The sequence below is a fragment of the Megascapheus bottae genome, chromosome 16 (genome assembly GCF_031878675.1).
Source record: "Megascapheus bottae isolate mThoBot1 chromosome 16, mThoBot2.hap1, whole genome shotgun sequence".
Taxonomy (NCBI): domain Eukaryota; kingdom Metazoa; phylum Chordata; class Mammalia; order Rodentia; family Geomyidae; genus Megascapheus; species Megascapheus bottae.
This window is the reverse complement of record NC_143524.1, coordinates 6251619-6269909: the sequence shown is the minus strand read 5'-3', so window position 1 is coordinate 6269909 and position 18291 is coordinate 6251619. Positions and strand designations below refer to the sequence as shown.

Sequence of the window (18291 nt, the reverse complement as noted above, 5' to 3'; positions counted from 1 at the left end):
CCATGTTAGCCAATCAGGGATGGCACCAAGATGTAACTTAGCCATCAGGCTTTTCAGGTGACAGCTGTGCTGCTGCTCTAGACCACGGTTCCCACAGCATGTTGTTCAAGCCCTGCATAGTTTAAAGAAAAGTAGGGCCTTGTCTGGCTACCTGGTTGATAATGGCAGGAAGACAGCCTTTGCTTACCTGTGCATCTTGGACTACACCAGGTCATCTGTGCTAACAAATGTCAATTCCAAGGAGAAGGCTTAGGTTGTACCGTGCTCATTTAACCTGTGGAAGTTGCTGGAGACCCCTAGAAGTAACCCAGAGAATCTCTAGTATTGGGTTTTATTTTTGGTTGGTCGTGGGCCTTTGACTCTGGGCCTGGGTGCTGTCCCTGAGCTCTTCAGCTCAAGGCTACCACCCTACCCCTTGAGCCACAGCACTACTTCCAGTTTTCTGGTGGTTAATTGGAGATAAGAGTCTCACAGACTTTATAGTGCCCAGGCTGGCTTTGAACCTCAGATCTCAGCAACTTGAGTAGCTAGGATTACAGCTGATGAGCCTGGCCCGAATCTCTAGTATTCTTTTTTTTTTTTTTTTTTGCCAGTCCTGGGGCTTGAACTCAGGGCCTGAGCACTGTCCTTGGGCTTTCTCAAGACTAGAGCTCTACCACTTGAGCCCAGCACCACCTCTGGCTTTTTCTATGTTTGTAGTATTGAGGAATCAAGCCAGGTCTTCGTGCATGCTAGGCAAGCACTCTACCACTAGGCCAAACTCCTGGCCCCCTAGTATTCTTAACCCTGGGCACAGGAGCTGGGGGGAGGGGTTGCCAGCATGTCCTATATTTGTCACACCTCATGGCTGGGAGAATAAGGCCCTGCCTAAGTGGTTCCACATAGCCAGGGCAGCTGGAGATTTGCACTTGCCCTCTCCTGGACTCTGTCCTGTGTGCTTCTCTCCCGGTGCTCTTTTACTTTGAGTTTCTTTACTCTAATAAACTGTAACTGACTCTTTGCTGAGTTCTGTGGTTTCCTTTAACAATTTGGGAGCACCCTTCCCCCCATCTCCCATTCACTGACCTAATCCTTTAATAAGGCACTGCTCTAGGCTGTGTGATTAACTTCTCTAGGTTCCTTTATGTGGGGCTTTGGGGACCTCTCACCAATGAGCTCCACTGAAGGAGCTCTTTGGCCTAGAGTGGCCTAGAGTACCCCAGGCCTGTTGTCTCCACAGACTAGGGGTCAGGAGGCTGTGAATTGTCTAGGTATTGTTTGGTGGTGTTAATTCTGAACAGTTCTCCTGGGTCTCTGAGCTTCACTTTCCTCATTTTTCTACTCCTCCCCCCTCTTCATTCCCCATCCCTCCTTGCTGGTACTGGGGCTTGGGCTTGAACTCAGGAACTTGCTGCCTTGCATGGTTTTTCACTCAAGGCTGATGGGCAACCACTTGAAGCACAGATCTACTTCCTGGCTTTTGCTGGTTAATTGGAGATAAGAGTGCCGCTGACTTTTCTGCCCAGGCTAGCTAGGAACCACAATCCTCAGATCTCTTGAGTAGGTAGAATTACAGGCGTGGACTCGTAGAACCCAGCTATTTCCTCATTTTCAGATGGGGGCTTGGAGACATTTCTGTTCTCCCGGGGTATGACAAGGGCCTGCAGAAATCACTTCTGGCAGCACCATCAGAGAATGTGCAGGGACCCACCAGACCCTGAGTAGTCCATTTCACCCAGTTGCCCCATTCCAGGTTCTCCCTGGTGCAGCCTCCTTTGCTGAGCCACAGGCCCTGGGGTCCTGGATCGCACAGGCTCTGACAGATCTAGCCATTCCGTGTTCCCCCTCCAAGAACCACCTCAGGGCAGCAGCCCGCATTCCACAGTACTTGGGCCCTCCCTGCCCGATCCTGACCTGGCCTTGAGGTCAGGGCCTTGAGCCAACACAGGGAGGAAGGCTGCTTAGTGCCTGCTGGTTATGTGGTTTATTCACAGACTCAGCACACGCTGAGGATGGAAGGAAAGAACATTTGGGGGCAAGGCTGGGCCTGGAGTGCAGGGTGGCTTAGGAGGCCATGCAGAGGTTGGATGAGGGGGAGCTCACAGGAGGAGAAGCTGCTGGCTGGGCCAGGCCTGTGTGGGGCACGGCTGGAGGCAGGCAGCATGCAGGAGGCCCTGACTAGATCCGCACGGAGCAAATCCACCCAGGTGGGGGCTGTGAGCCAGGAGGGAGGGGCTGAGGTTATTCTGGGGCCGAGGGAGAAGGGTGGTGGATGGGTGTGAGACAAATAGCAGGCAGCCCTTTCCCCCCTCCCCACCCAGGGAAATGACAGAGTGGGACAGTTGGGACACCTGGTGACTAGTCCTGCTGCTGCCTAGTTTTGGGACTCGATGTGCGATCAGCTAAGCTGATCTGGTGCCTTTCTCTGGCTGATGTGCAGTGGATCATCTGCTTTGGAGATGTTCTGGAGGACGTTTGTAGGGGGGGCAGACACTTCCCAAGAAAGCATCTAGGGGGTCTCGCTAGACATGCGGAGCCTGTGCAGGGAGACTCTCCAGCAAGGCATTCCCTGGCTCTTCTCAGTACCCCCTCTCTAGCCCTAGGTGAGAGGGGCAGCCTCTCTCCCTCCACTCTGGACTCCCTGCTGGGGGAAGGAAGATTGTCGCTTTAATCTCCTGGCCCGTCCTGCCGGCTCCTCACTTCCTGCCTTAACTCTGCAAACTGCAAACAAGGAGTGCAAAGCCCGGATCCTCCTCCCAGGCTTTCTTCCTGGCAATGTCTATTCCCACACAGCAGGGAACAGAAGGAAAAAAAAAGAAAAAAGAAAAGAAAAGAAAAAAAAAAAAAAAGCAAGCCAGTTCCCCGGGTTACATTCCCTGCTTGGGAACAGCAAAGTTTGAAAACGTTGGCAGGTCTGTTTCAAGAAGGTGACCCAGGGGAAGCGGGGTGGGGGCTGGGTGAGACCTGAGCAGGGACTCTGGGTCTGAGGACACCCAGCCACCTGCCCACTTGCCACCGGCCTCTCCCTGAGGCTGGGGTGGAGGGATGCCAGGAGAGAGTGTGTATTGGGGGGAATCCCCCCCAATCAGCACTGGCGGGAGGGGGTGCGGTGCACAGAGCCAGGGCGTTTGGGGATCTTGCGCCAGCGTCGCTTGTCCCAGCGGCAGAGCAGCAGCAGGCGGAAAGTGTCCCGGAAGGCTTTGTTACAGAGTGCGTAGCACATGGGGTTGATGGTGCTGTTGACATAGCACAGCCAGTAGCCCAGCTCCCACAGGGTCTCGGGGACACAGTCCTTGCAGAAAGTGGACACCAGCACCATGATGTTGTAGGGTGTCCAGGTGAGGATGAAGGCCAGCAGGATGGCGCTCAGGGTCCGAGCCGCCTTCTTCTCCTTGACCAGGGAGAAAGTCTTCCGCTTGCTCAGCTGTTCCTTCCCACGGGGCTTCTGGCTTTTGCCGGATCGATCCCTCCCTTTCCGGGTGGGCCTCTTGATTGTATTTGGGGAGGTCTTGGGGGGCTGTTTGGTGGGAGCCTGGGCTTCGGGGTCCACCATGGGCATCTTGATCACTACTTCGGAGCCAGGCTCCTCCCCTTCGGAGGACGTGAGGGACTCCATGGAGCCTTCATCCTCTTCCTCTTCTTCCTTCCAGCTGTAGGCCTGCAGCAGCCTGGGGGTGCGGCAGCATGGGCAGCAGCGGCTGGGAGGGGTGTCTGGGGAGCCCTCAGCCCCTGGCTGAGATCTCTCTGAGCTGCTGCTGCTGCCACCCCCTTTGCCTGGGGTCTCGGAGCCCTGCAGGGCTGCCAGCTCCCGTGCCCGGTTCTCTGTCTCCCGGTAAATGCGCCAGTAGAGTGTGCACATGACGGTGACAGGGAGGTAGAAGGCGGCCATTGCTGTGCCGAAGGTGATGATGGGTTGGGAGAGAAACTGGATATAGCACTCCCCAGCCAGTACTGTCCGCTTTCCTACTAGGTACTGCCAGAAAAGGATAGCTGGAGCCCAGAGGACAAAGGAAACCAGCCAGGCCAGGCTAATCATAAGAGCCGCCCGACGAGGGGTGCGCTTTGCACGGTAGCTCAAGGGCCGGGTCACCGAGAAATAGCGATCAAAACTGATGAGCAGCAGATTCATGACGGAGGCGTTGCTGGCCACATAGTCCAAGGCCAGCCAGAGGTCACAGGCCAGGGTGCCCAGGGCCCAGTGGCCCATGAGCAGGTATGTGGTGTAGAGGTTCATGGAGAAGGTGCCAATGATGAGGTCTGCGCAGGCCAGACTAAGCAGAAAGTAATTATTGACGGTCTTGAGCTCAGTGTTGACCTTGAAGGAGATGAGAACCAGCAAGTTGCCTGTCACTGTGGCCAAAGACAGGAGGCCTGTGGTGATTCCAATAAAGGCCACTTGCCAGGGACCTTTTCCCGGGGCCAGGACGGTGATGTTGGGGCTGACAGCAGGGGGCGCTGAGGTGTTCATGATGGTTGGGTGAGAGGGAGGGCTCCTTCCTTCGGTCAAGGTAAGCGGTTCCTCAGAGAAGGGGCTTCACCTGCAGACAGAGAACATGAACTCTGGTTGAGCCCCTGGGCATCTCTGGTTGACCCAAGTGGAAGGGCAGAGGACTTGACCCTAGAGCCCTGTTGGAGACAGATACCATCACCCTTCCTTCCCTCTGGTGCCTACACCCAGGTCATTTCCGGTGTACTTCGTGAGCCATCAGGAGCTTTCCCAGCATCACGGGGTAGCTTGGAGATCCTGACATCTCACTTTTCACTCATTCCAGCATCACCATTCACATGCTGGACCTCCATTTTGTCGTTGGAAGATGATTCCTAGTTCCTGTCTTACTTAACGCATGTGGGCAAAAACCGGGAGACTCACTTTTTTAATTTAATTTAATTTTTTATTCCAGACCTGGGGCGTGAACTCAGGGCCTGGGTGCTGTCTCTGAGTTTCTTTTTGCTCAAGGCTCATGAAGAGACTCACTTTATTTACACAGTCCTGCCAAATTTCCAAAGCATTTCATCCAACCTTATTAAAACCTTTGATGACTGACAGCCAGACACAGTGCTAAAGCACTTAATGGGGTTATCTAATTTAATGGAGGTGCATCTCATAGAGGCGGGTCTTTATTTCGTTCATTTCACAGGAGGAGGTGATGGTTCTAATTCTTGGATACCAGGACAAAGTGGTGAATAGGATCAAAACTCAGATTTTGCTTTTAATGTGCATGGAGAACTCTAATCTTGGGGTGGGTGGGGAGGAGACACAGAGTGAGGAGGGAGGTCAGGGACAGCCCCAGGCCCTGAGTTTAATCCAGTGAGATTCTTCCATCAAATATAGAGAGATAGGGCTGGGAATTTGGCTTAGTGGTAGAGGGCTTGCCTAGCATGCATGAAGCCCTGGGTTTGATTCCTCAGTACTACTTCAACAGAAAAAAAAAAGGAAGTGGTATTGTGGCTCAAGTAGTAGAATGGTAGCAAAAGAAGCTCAGGGGCAGTGTTCAAGCCTCAGGACTGGCAAAAAAAAAATCTATCTATCCATCCTTCCATAGATAGATAAGAACTTCATAAGAAAAGCCAGAACTTTAGAGAAAAGAGAAGAGAAGGAAGTGGGGGGGGGGCAGAATGTATGTCTGTTTATACCCATACCTTTTATCTGCGAGCATGTATTGGAACTCTTCGGTGGCAGCAGCGGGCAGGGGGCAGGGAGTGGGGGGCAGGTTATGCTGGGTCCCCATACGCTGGTGGTGTGTTCGGTCTGAAGGAAAAACAGGCAACAGGGATGAAGGCCTCAGCTCCTAAGCTAAGTGTGTGGGAGGGGCTGGCCCCAGATGGGTCGTGGGTGGCCCCCTTCCATCTCCCAGCTTTGTCCCAGCTGAGGAGGGGGTAGCAAGGGGAACGGGACGATCCCCCAGACTTTTCTGGGATCTGGCATCTGGCCCAGAAACGAAGGCTGCAGAAAAGGAACACCCAGGACAGCAACCTCCTGAGTGGTTGGGGAAGATCCCGCGGCCAGGCCAAGGCAGAGCCAGGCTGAAACTGATGTGCCACCTGAGCCATGGGCTGGCTGTGATTTAGTGATTTTGTGCATTGCTTCCTTTCTGGCCTCAGATATCCATCCATTGGAGAGGTTGGGCATCCTCGCAACCCACATGTATGGCCTTCAAGGCTTTTTGTTTTGTTTTGTTTTGAACTTGGAGCCAGGGAGCTGTCTCTGAGCAACCTCCTCCCCCCTCCTCTCCCCCCTCCCCTCCCCCCCAAGTCTAGTACTCTTACCATTTTAAGCCACTTCCAGCTCCACTTCCAGCTCTTTGGTGGTTAGAGATAAGAGTCTCAGGGACTTTCCTGCCCAGGCTGGCTTTGAACCATGATCCTCAGATCTCAGCCTCCTGAATAGCTAAGATGACAGGCGTGAGCCACTGGTGCAGGGTTGTATTTTTAGAACAATTTCCAGGAAGAGATTTTTAGGTAAGGGCCTACCAAGCCCTGGTGCTCCTTGGGGAACCTGGATGATGGTATTGTCCCTGTGACAGAGGATGTGGGCAGTGTGTGTGGCCGGGTGAACTGTCAGCAGTTCACCAAGAGCAATGAGCTCTCAGTGTAGAGGAGCCAGCGTGTGACAGCACATGCAAAGGCCATGGATGTCAGTGTGCATTGCTGTGTCCAGATAGTTCCCCTGGGAGGAGGCACGAGTAACATCTTGGTGGAAGGGCCTGGCTCAAGCAGTAGAGCGCCTGCTAGGAAGCACAAGGGCCTGAGTCCATACTTGAGTACTGGGGTGAAAAGAAGGGTTCAGCTTTGGTGGGAAGCCAGGGGCTCATACCTATAATCGTAGCTACTCATAAGGCTGAGACCTGGAAGACCATGGTTTGAAGCCAGCCAGGGCAGAAAAGTCTGAGAGACTCCATTGCCAAAATGCTTGCCTGGGAGAATTGTTCAAGGGGTAGAGTATCAGTTGTGAGTGAACAAACCTAAGACCCCTTGAATTCAAGCCCTGATTCTGGCAAAAACCACAAAATAAACCAAAAACCTGGAACAAGACAAAAAATTCCAAACAATAACACCTCCCCCCCAAAAAAAGGCATTCTGAAGCCAGACTGTCCGGATTTGAATTCAGGCTTCACAATTTACTGGATATATGATTGTTGCTAGTGATGTAACAGGTTTATGTCTCAGTTTCCTTAATTGTAATGATAATGCCTATCAGCTTGTAGCTAATATCTTTAGAAATTATTGGGGGAATTAAATGAGTGAATAAATGTCAAATGCTTATAATAGTCTCTGACGCACATTAATTCTTTGTGTATGTAGGGATAAACAGAGTTGTCTACTGCAGTTTTTACTTTTATTAAAATATCTGTGGTTGGTGCTGGTGGCTCATGCCTATAAATCCTAGCTACTCAGAAGTCTGTGATCTGAGGAGTAAGGTTCAAAGCCAGCCTTGGCAGGAAAGTCTGTGAAATCCTTCTCTCCACTTAACCGCCAAAAAGCTAGAAGTGGCACTGTGGTTTAAGTGGTAGAAAGAACAGCCTTGAGCAAAAAGGCTCAAGGACAGTGCCCAGGCACTGAGTTCAGGCTGCAGCAAGCTCTGCACACATGCACACGCATGCATACACACACACACACACACACACACACACACACACACACACACCCCTGTGGTCAGGTGCTAGTGGCTTAGGTCCAAATCCTAGTTGCTAACAACTCAGGAGGATGATATCTAGGATCATTTTTTTTTTTGCTAGTCCTGGGGCTTGAACTCAGGCCTGGGCACTGTCCCTGAGCTTCTTTTGCTCAAGGCTAGCATTCTACCACTTGAGCCACAGTGCCACTTCTGGCCACTTCTGTTTCTGTGGTACTGAGGAATCGAACCCAGGGCTTCATGCATGCCAGGCAAGCACTCTACCACATTCCCACTAGGGATCAATGCTTGAAGCCAGCATGGGTTCAGGCTGTGAGACTCTATCTTCAATTAACCAGCAATAAAATAAAACAACAACAAAAACCGCAACAAACCCTGGAAGTGGAGTTGTGGCTCAAATAGTAGATCACATCTTGAAAAGGAAAAGCAGAGCAAGAGCATGAGGCCTTGAGTTAAAGTCCCAGTATGGGCACAAACCAAACAAACCTGAGCATCAGACATGTCCCGGGTTTAATACCCACAGTGGGGCAAGTGAGTCTGTGATAGAGGGCTCAGTGGTAAAGCACTTACCTAACATTTGTAAGACACTAGATTTGATCTCCAACACTCCCTTTCCAAGCCAGATAGTACATTTGATGTTAACAGGGACTAGGACTGTTTTATAGATGAAGAAGCAGAGGCCAAGTTAAAGCAAGACAGTTTGCCCTGGATGGTACAAGTGAGGGAGGGGCTGGGCTGAGAGCCCAAGTACTTTGTCCCAATGAAACTTCATTTATAAGAGCTGAGGACTGACTGGTGAGGAGGCTGGAGTTTACCAATTTGTATTAGAAAAAAAAGCCACATTGACTTAGAATATAATTTATCTTGATTACTGAATGTTGTTGCATTCTCCCCTAACTAAAAGTCAGACCTGGGGCTAGAGACTATGACCAGGCTTTCTCAGGGGAAGCTACTGGGAGAACTTCCCATCAGTATTTGTTCTGCCCAACAGTTGTCCCTTAAGTTTTCTGAAATAAGGGCTGTTTAATATCCATTGTCTAAAGGGAGTAACTGAGGTGCACGGAAAAGGAGGATAAGAAGTCTTCATCTAGCTCAAAGTTTCTTGATCCCTTGACCACCGACCCCATATCATACCCCTTCTCCCAGGTACCAAGGGGTCTGCTGCCCCATGGGCCCTAGACAAAGACTTGCAAAAACACAGCCAGATGGGGGAAGGGATTGCTCTGTGGGGTGAGAGGTTGCATCTCCAGATAGCAGGGGCCTCTGTCTGCTTCGAAGGTTGACCCTTAGTCCAGCCTAGGTTAGGACTTAGAGTGTGGTGAGTCACTACAAAATTTCAGTAATCAAAAAACTAATATTAACAACAACAAAAGGAATCAGTGCAAAAATGAATGATTACCACAGTGTCAAAGATAAGACCCAGGCCCAGAGTTTGATCTAGTGGGAGAGTGCTTGCCTAGCACGCACAAAGACCGGGATTCCATTCCTCAGTACTACATATATAGAAAAGCCGGAAGTGGTGCTGTGGCTCAAGTGGTGGAGTGCTAGCCTTGAGGAAAGCCCAAGGCCAGTGCTCAGGCCCTGAGTTCAAGCCCCAGGACTAGCAAAAAAAAAAAAAAAAAGATAGGACCCAGCCCTGTCTCAATTATTTTACCCTTGTACATTCAGTACTTGTTCCCATGGAACTTTATTTATAAAAAGAGACAGCCAGCCTGTGGGTTGTAATTTGTTATTTGATGATGTTATTCTCTTTTCTTTGTCTTTTTGGTGTGCTGGTACGGGGGTTTGAACTCAGAGCTTCAGTCTCACTTGATTTTTTTCACTCAAGGCTAGTGCTCTACCACTTGGAGACACAGTTCCACCTCCTGCTTTTTGCTAGGTAATTGCAAATGCATTTTTTCTCTTTATTTTTTATTTTAATGTATAGAGGGGTTACAGTTATAATCACCAGATAGAAGGTGCATTACTTCTCACACATTGATACCCCTTCTCATGTGTGGAAATAAAATCTTGCAGACTTTTCTATAGACTTTTCTTTGAACCTTGATCACAAGATCTCAGTCTCGTGAGTAGCGAGGACTACAACACCTGGCATTATTATTATTATTATTATTATTATTATTATTATTATTTTCTGAGAAAAGCTCTCACTATATAGCCTAGGCTGGTCTTGAATTCACCATCTTCCTGCATTAGTCTCCCAAGTGCTGGGATTGCAGGCATGTGTCACCCTGTGTAGTCTGTTACTTAATTTAAAAATGATGTAATGCGGCTGGGAATGTGGCTTAGTGGTAGAGTGCTTGCCTAGCATGCACGAAGACCCAGGTTTGATTCCTCAGTACCACATACACTGAAAAAGCTGGAAATGGCATTGTGGCTCTAGTGGTAGAGTGCTAGCCTTGAGCAAAAGAAGACCAGGGGCAGTGCTCAGGCCCTGAGTTCAAGCCCCAAGACTGGCAAAAAAAAAAAAAAAAAAAAAAGATATATTTCTCCAGGTAAGTGAAGGGTTCTTTGTTTTCCTTCTCTTTTCTTTTTGAGGGTACTGAAGGTACCCAGGGCCCCATGCCTCCTGAGACTATATTCTACCACACAGCTACACTTCCAGTCTCTGTGTGGTATGTGTGCCTCTCACCCAGTCCTGATGCTGAAGCCCAGTGTTGTTCCTGCTTAGCTGTGTGACCAGGTGTAACCACTCAACCTTTTATTTCCCTGTCATCCCGCCCTCCCAATCTGCCCGCAGCCAATGAGCATGAGGTTCCAAAGCAGACATGCGCAATTAAAGGCCTCTGCTATTTTTCCTGATCCACTTCTGAAGGTCTTTCCAGTCCCCAGCTCTAGCCCAGGCCCTCCCTAGTTCTCTGCCTGCTCCAATGTGTTAGACCAGCCTAACTTCTGAGGAGTCCTGAAACCACCATCCCTAGATGCTACCCTGAGGTGTGGCTGGAGATTTACTTGGGCTCACTCAAGGTGGAGTAACATTAACTACATAAGAACACAAGCTCTTGCTGGGTATTAGCGACAGCAGTGATCTATTAAGCAAATGCTTTCAGGACAGGAGAATTTGTGAGAAAAAGTAACCCAAGGATCCTTTGAGGTAAGGAGGCTGGCAATTCTTTGCCTTTCTTGATGGCTAGAAATACCTTCCAGCTCTCTTTAATTCATGAAGAGAGCTGGAAGGTAATTAATTAATTAATGTTGGATTTGGGGTTTGAACTCAGGGTCCTTGTGCTTGCCAGGCAGGTGTTTGAACATTTATGCCATACCCTCCATCCTTTTTGCAGTTATTATTTACTTATTTTATTTTGCCAGTCTTGGAGCTTGAACTCAGGGCCTGGGCACTGTTCTTGAACACTTTTTGCTCAAGGCTTGCGCCCTGCCACTTGAGTCACAGCACCACTTCTGGCATTTTCTGAGTATGTGGTACTGAAGAACAGAACCCAGGGCTCATGCATGCTAGGCGAGCACTCTACCACTAGGCTACACTCCTGGCCCGTTATTTTTAAGACAAGGTCTTAATTTTATGCCTGAGCTGTGATTTCTCCCTATTTAAGCTTCTTATATAGCTGGGACAACAGACACATATCACCACACTCAGCTTTTATTTGTTGAGATGATGGGTTTATGAACTTTTTGCCTGGGTTGGCATCCAACTGTAATCTTCCTGAGTAGCTTGGATTACAGACACAGCACCATACCTGGGATAATTTCATTTTTGAATGGGGGTAACAGAACCTGTTGGACAGACTGCCAGTTTTGAATGAAAAAGCCAAGCAACAGTATCCAAATGCTGAATTCGAATCCCAGTATTGGCACACATACAAAAGAAAATCTGCAAGGTCCAGCGGGAGGACACTGGGTTGGAGGAAGACACCCCAAAGCTATTCTGAGCTTCGAGCTCTTGTCTCACATATGACCTTGGGTTGACCTTGGGCAAATCAGTCTGCCCCAGGAACCCTTGGAATGGATGGGTACAAACTCCTAGCACTAATGTTTGTGTGTGAGAGTGTGTGCATTGCTGAGCAAGACTAGGGAGTGGTGGGGGTGATTCCATTGCTTTGTCCGGATAGGATGAGACTCTGTTCTTGGAGGGTGTCATGTCTGGGGTCACAGGAAGTTGTCAAGGAAGCAGGAAGAAGCTTTTCTGTCCAGGACTCTGGCCTCCTGATGAAGACTGCTGGGAGCTTTTTAATAGCATTACTAATATTATCATAGCAACTGCTATTTACTGACTGCCTGAATATACCAGACATGGCTCTATGCATTATGTACATGATTTAATTTACCTGTTACATCTCCTTATGCAATGCGTTCTATTACCCCCAATTTGGAAAAGAGGCGACTAAAGTTCTAGACCTTAAGACCTTATAGTCCAGCAGCAATGCAGGCAGGATCTGGACCCCATCAGTCTGTCCCTGAGGATGCGCCTCTCCCACCCCCCTCTAAACTGTTCTTGAGAGCATGGAGGAGGGGCTCTTCAGTCTCTTTGTCTATCTCCACTGACTTGGCTAAATCTTAGTTTGAATCAGTCGACAATGAGGAATCAGTTTTTCCTTTCAAATCAGGCGTGTGTGTGTGTGTGTGTGTGTGTGTGTGTGTGTGTGTCTGCGTGTCTGCGTGTGTGTGTCTGCCTGCCTGCGTGTGTCTGCCATCTATCCATGTGATGTAAGATGACAGCACTGAGCATGGGAGAGGGCTAGCCATAGTTCTGTGAGTAAGAGGCTGGGTAAAGATTCAGTTGGCTTCTCCTGCTGCTTTATTGCAGGGCTCAGATAGTAGTTGCTTGATAAATATTTGTGGACTAACTATGTAAGTGTGTACATGGGATCTTCCTATTGACTTCAGGCCTGGGCGCATGACGATGAGCCTGAGAGGTCTCAGGGTCCACTCCAGAGTAGGGTCTAGGGACTCCTCTCGGTTCCTCTAGTCCCTCATCTGCCATACCTCTAGGTTTTGTTTGTGGGTTGATGAGGCCCTGCCTGGCATGAAAACACAGGAGAAGAAACCAAGGCATCCTTATCTGTAGGAGTGGACCAAGGAAACCTTGCCTTACCTGACATGCAGGGGAGCCAGGTGGGGTTCAGAATGTGTGTGGATGTAGGATGGTACCTGTCCTGTCAGTGTGTGTGTGTGTGTGTGTGTGTGTGTGTGTGTGTGTGTGTGTGTGTTGTGTGTGTGTAAGTCAGTCAGCTTGGGCTAAAAGAGTTAAGGGATGAAGTCAGAGTCCATTCCACCAGGCAAGCCAGGCAGGCTGTTGACCACAGCGCCCTGGACCAATCCCTCAGGGCGGGGATCTGGCTGGTGCCAGGAAGGGGGAGGGAAGAGAAGTGCTCGGGGAGGCAGGAATGAGATTGGCCTTCCTGAGCCCCTGTTCCTCTGGGAGAGTAGACAGGGGAGATTGGGAGGACAGTAGTCTGTTGGGGAAGGGATTTAGGAGAGAGGTGTGGAGCCATCTTGCCATTCTGAGCATGGAAGCTGGCAGACAACCCTGACTGAGGCAAAGGACAATACTTGGAGGGGGGCACGTCACCCCTGGGCATGCCTCACAGTATTTTGCTTTGTTTTGTGCCATTACTAGAGCTTGGAACTCAGAGCCGGATGCTGTCTCTGACCTTTTTTGCTCAAGGCTGGCATTCTATCACTTGAAATACAATTTTACTGCTGGCTTTTGGGTGGTTAATTGGACATATGAGTCACATGGACTTTCCTGCCTGGGTTGGCTTTGAACCTGGATCCTCAGAGCTCAATCTCCTGAGTAGCTAGAATTATAGGAGTGAGCCACCAGTGCCCAGCTTCTCACTGGTCTCTGTTGCTGGTGCCTTAGTCCAGAAACCATCTTCCCAGGTACCTCTTTCCCTCTCTGATCCATAAGGATGCACAAGCCTTCCAGCCTTGATACCTGGCCTTGGGAATGAGGGAGCAGACAAACAGAACAAATGCCATTTTCAGGGCTGGGAATGTGGCTTAGTGGTAGAGCTTGCCTAGCATGCACAAAGCCTGGGTTTGATTCCACAGTACCACAGACACACAAAAAGCTGGAGATGGAGCTGTGGCTCAAGTGGTAGAGCGCTAGCCTTGAGCAAAAGAAGCTCAGGAACAATGCCTAGGCCCCGAGTTCAAGCCCTGGACTGGCAAAAAAAAAAAGAATGAACCCTATTTTCAGTGCCAACTCGCCAGTAGGGGTGCCAGGCTGCCCTGCTGTGGTAGGCAGCAGGTATCATCTGTTAAATGCTTTAGGAATACACTGCTGGGCTAGAAGAGGTTCTTTGTCCTAGAACCATTGCCAAATCTTTGCACCCTGGATGTACCTTTGACAATGGCCCATCTTTAGCCAGATCATGTCAAAATCTGTCCCTGAGCAGGCTGGATCCTGGACTTCTCTAGGCTGGTGTGACAACCTCATTTTCTTCTCCATGTACCCCCAGATCCTCAGTCCTTGTACTCCCTCCCCTTTCCCTTTCTTCTCTCTCCCTCCTCCCCCATTCTCCTAGGCATCACCATGGCATCACAGCACAGCAGAAACCCAGGGAGATTCACCCACCTCTTCCCCACCCGCCCGCCTGCCTGCCTGCCTGCCTGCCTGCCTGCCTGCCTGCAGCCTAAGCTTCTGCCTCCCAAAGCTTGCTGCGCCCCCTTCTCTACCATTCTACCATCCGGCTCATGGAGGTGGTAGCATAGTGTTGTGCTGAGAATGAAGAGAATAGGGACCAAGCCCCACGAGGATTTCTAAATCCCCCTTCTGTGGTCATGAATTTGTCTGTTCCCCTTTCTCAGCCTCAGTTTCTTCATCCACACAATGGGCAGGTACTACCTCGCTTCCTTCCTTGACACTTTGAATATCTCATAGCATTCAAGATCCACTTCTCAGATTTCCAGCCACCAGCCCAGCAAGGGAGCCAAGAATCACACCTGTTACCCCCATTTTACCATCTCCTTCCCTTTCATATTTCATTCAGCTTGGATCATTTGATCTTTGCTAAAGTAGCTGAGGCAGAGAACTCTCATTTGAGAGATTATCTCACTGCCAGAGACTGCCTGATTCCCTCCAGCCAGTTGAGTAGGAGGGCTGCAGGTGGATTTTATGGGAAGGGAAGGACCCCCAAACTACCCAAGTCCAAATGATCTAGTGGGTGCTGACAGCCCCTTCCCCAGCTATCTGTCCGGGTGCTGGTAATACAATCAGCATGGCCAGTCACAGAATCCTTATGTCCTAGTATCCCTCTCTTGCTTGGACCTTGGGCCCTTGTGAGTGTATCATACTAAAAAACATAGGGAGGGGCCTCTGGGGCCCCGCACATGTCAGGACCACATTCCCTGGGTGGTGTGGCGGTCATGTGCTTATTTGTCCCTAAGGAACCCAGGAGCTCTGTGCCTGGTCTCTTCCTGGCTCCTGGCCCAACACCCACCTTGGTATCCAGCTCATCCATCTGGTCAGCAGCTTGGCTCAGTCCATCTTGGGGGGGGCTGAAGGTGGTTTGGGGTGGTGGGATCTGGAGTACCCTGAGGAGAGAAGGAGGAACTGGGACTGGTGCCCCTCCCAGAGCGTGTGGGGGGGTCAACCTTTCACAAGATCCTAGAGCTCAAGGCTGCTACCTGTCCTTTCCACTCTGCTCTTGGGCTACTGGGTGCTCTGTGCCCACTCCCTAACAGCCTAATCCCCTCTGGGCTCCAGGTCCAGTTTTCTAATGGGGGGGTTGCTTTCCATCTCCTGTGCCAGCTGAAACCCAGAAAAACATCAGATGCATCCACTCAAAAACCAAGAGATGGAGAGCTCGGATGGCAAATGTGCAGTCCTACCGAGCCCTCTTGGCCTCCAGACTTCTTCTCACTGCCTCTTTTCTCCAGGGCTCACCCCATTTCTCTCTTCGCTGGTCCCTACTCTTGTGGACCCTGCTCCTCCTGCTCCTGGGCTCCGCAAAGCCCCTCCCAAGCCCTCCAAAATGTACTCACCATGGGGTTGAAGAGGGGTCTGTAGGGGCTTCAGTTCATCTGTGCCTCGGGGGGCCGGTGGTGTCTTCTGGGACCCAAACACCTGGCTCCCGGGGGGAGCTGCACCCTGTGCTGGCAGCAGGAGAGGCACAGCCAGTGATTGGCATGTCCCACCCCCTGGCACGCCAGCCTGGGGGGGGGAGGAGGAAGAGAAAGAGAGGGAGGGAGGGAGGAAAGGAGAGAAAGGAAGGGAGGGGGAGCTGGAGGGAAGCCTCAGGCAGCATCTGGGGTTGGAACAGGTCCTGGAGTGTGTCCCTCTCATCCACCGGGGCACCCACTTTGAACCCCGAGAGGGAGAAGGCAAGATACCAGGAGGGGTGAGCCCCGGAAGACTGAAAGTCCAGGATGGGGAGAGAAGGCGGATACAGGGAGACAAACACCCACACCCATTGCACACAGACACACAGACACACACACACACAGACACACCCCAGCACAAAGGCACACTCTGTTTCTCTGGGCTCTGTCCCTTTAGAGCCCCCCCCTGCAAAAAAAAAAAAACAACCCATGTGCACCAGGTCCCAACACCCATGCCCTGGTATTCACATGCCCGCTTCATTCGCACACATGCTTTCTCCGCGCGCCCACGCGCCCACCCACCCAGCCACACACCCTGCTCTTCCTCCCTGCTGCAAGGAAGCTAGATTCCTTCTGTTTGGAAATGACACATTGGGTCTCACGTGAGAGGCTCTAACTTGGAACAGACCCAGAGGGCTGGCACGCCTGCCCTAGGGCTGACGGACGGTTCATCTGTGGAGCTCGGCAAAGCCCTGGGGCCAGGAGTATATGGGTGTCTGGTTGGGGGTAGTGGGGGATGAGCCTCTGTGTGTGTGTGTGTGTGTGTGTGTGTGCTTGGAGATCTCGGCATGCATGTGTCCCTGTGTACTCATCTGCAGCTGGCTTGCATAAATACAGGTGAGAGCCTGCGGATCTCAAGGAAGGACGCATGCGTGCATGCATGCTTGTGCACCTTGCATCTCTATTTAATGTATGTCTGACTGTTGCCCAACTGTGGAATTTGTTCATTCGGATAAGTGAAACAGCCTCTACCTCCCTGCCTGCTCCACCCCCAGCTTCCCCTTGGAAGACAGACAGACAGGCAGACAGACAAGCTCTCCTCCCAGCTTGTCAAACTCTTGTCTCCCTTGACTCCCACTCAGAGCTCACAGGTGTGCATACCTGGATGGAAGGAGCCACTCTTCCTCCTCTCCCCTCCTCTCCCCCCTCGCATTCTCCCTCCTCCCCCCCAGGCAGGTTTGGATTTCTGTGTTGAGTTTCCGGGGAGATGGAGCCCTTGGGGGGCCATTTGCCATGGAGACTCAGATAACCTTAACAGGTCCTAGAGACCTCCTGCGGAGCAGACCAAGAGGCAGAATTTGGGGAGGCTACCCACTGGGTCTGAGGTGTGGTTCTTTGCCCCCTTGGACCGGGGCTGAAGCTTTGAGAGGGACTGAAATCCTCATCTTCCTTGTGTAGAGGAGAAAGGAGAAAACCCGAAGGCAAAAGTGTCAATAAACTCTGGATGGGGAGCTATTTGGTCTGCCGTGCTAAGCCCAGAGTTCTGGAGTTTGGGGCTCAGGGTCAGGACTCTGTCTCACTGCCATTTCTCATCTCCCACCCAATACCCCTTTGTAATGTTGATGCCTCCTGGGGCAGCGCCACAGGAGGGGGGTCCCCCAGAGGTGGGCGCCGGTGGCAGGTACACAAACTTCTTGAGAAGTCAGGGCTCAAGCAGTCACCCAGGGCGCCCTTTTCTGAGGTTGGACAGAGAGTTGTAGTTTGGGAGGGTCTGAGCAGCTCCCTGTCCCACCCCAGGGCCACTCCAGGGGTCCAGGCGGGATCAGACCTGGGGCCGGCCCCAGGATGGGCTGGCTGTCCGCCGGCCAGGCCGTGGGGGATTTCCGCGTGGGGTTCGTGCGCACGCGCGCGTCCCCGCGGCCGAGAGTGGGGGTGTCAGGCCTCCACGCTCGACACCCATTTCCGAGTCTGAATCAGGCTCCCTCGTGGCCCCTTCTCCCCACCCCCACCCTCCATCTCCTGGGCTCCCTTTTCATTTCTCCCACCGCCTCTGCACACGTCCCTTTAGAAATAAAGACACTTATTTTGTGGGCGGGAGGGGAGGGTGTCCAGCGCCCCCCCGGCCCGTCTCCTGCCAGGGCCTTCCACCCGCCCTGCTCTGTCCTTAAGTCTGTGCAGCCGCGCGGAGGCAGGGGTGCAACAGCCCCCCCTCCTTCAATCTGGTTATTATCCCCCCTCCCACCCCGCTTTTCCTCCTTTCCTAGACTTGGCTAGGTCCCCTTACCAGATGGGGAAACTGAGGCCGGGGGGGGGAGGCAGGGAGGGAGCGGCGGGGGGGAGGAGCGCTGCCGCCCGGCGCGCTCGCCACCCCCGCACCCGCGCCCGATTTAGCCGCAGGGAGGCTGGGAACATTGTCTTTATTTTAAGCCGCCGAGTGCGGCACGAACGCGGCTGCTGGCGACAAAGGGCTTCGTGGAGACCAGGCAGGCGGCACGTGGGGGTCCGGCCCCGCCCAGCGCCCCCCCCCGCCCGGCCGCCCTGATCACCTCCCCGCCCCCCCAGCTGTGGGGCTCCCTCCCCGGCCAGGTGCCCAGGCCCTTCAGGCCACTAAGGGGACTTGGGGTCACCGCCGTTGGGCGGCTTGGCTTCCTCTCGTCCCTCTAGGGGTGGAAGAG

General features: G+C 51.9%; 1 protein-coding gene across 2 annotated transcripts; it reads right to left on the bottom strand.

The window, feature by feature from the left end:
- Positions 1-1940: 1940 nt before the first annotated feature.
- Positions 1941-16047, bottom strand: Chrm1 (cholinergic receptor muscarinic 1). Of its 2 annotated transcripts, XM_090347483.1 has the most exons (4): positions 15560-16047; positions 15016-15109; positions 5620-5728; positions 1941-4517 (listed from the first exon to the last, which is right to left on the bottom strand). In XM_090347483.1, exon 4 carries the CDS (start codon positions 4445-4447, stop codon positions 3065-3067), a length of 1383 nt encoding a protein of 460 aa, XP_090203609.1. In that variant the 5' UTR covers positions 4448-4517; positions 5620-5728; positions 15016-15109; positions 15560-16047; the 3' UTR covers positions 1941-3064. The 2 variants fall into 2 exon arrangements, with proteins under 2 accessions (XP_090203609.1, XP_090203610.1); XM_090347484.1 differs by lacking the exon at positions 5620-5728.
- Between the last annotated feature and the right edge of the window lie 2244 nt (positions 16048-18291).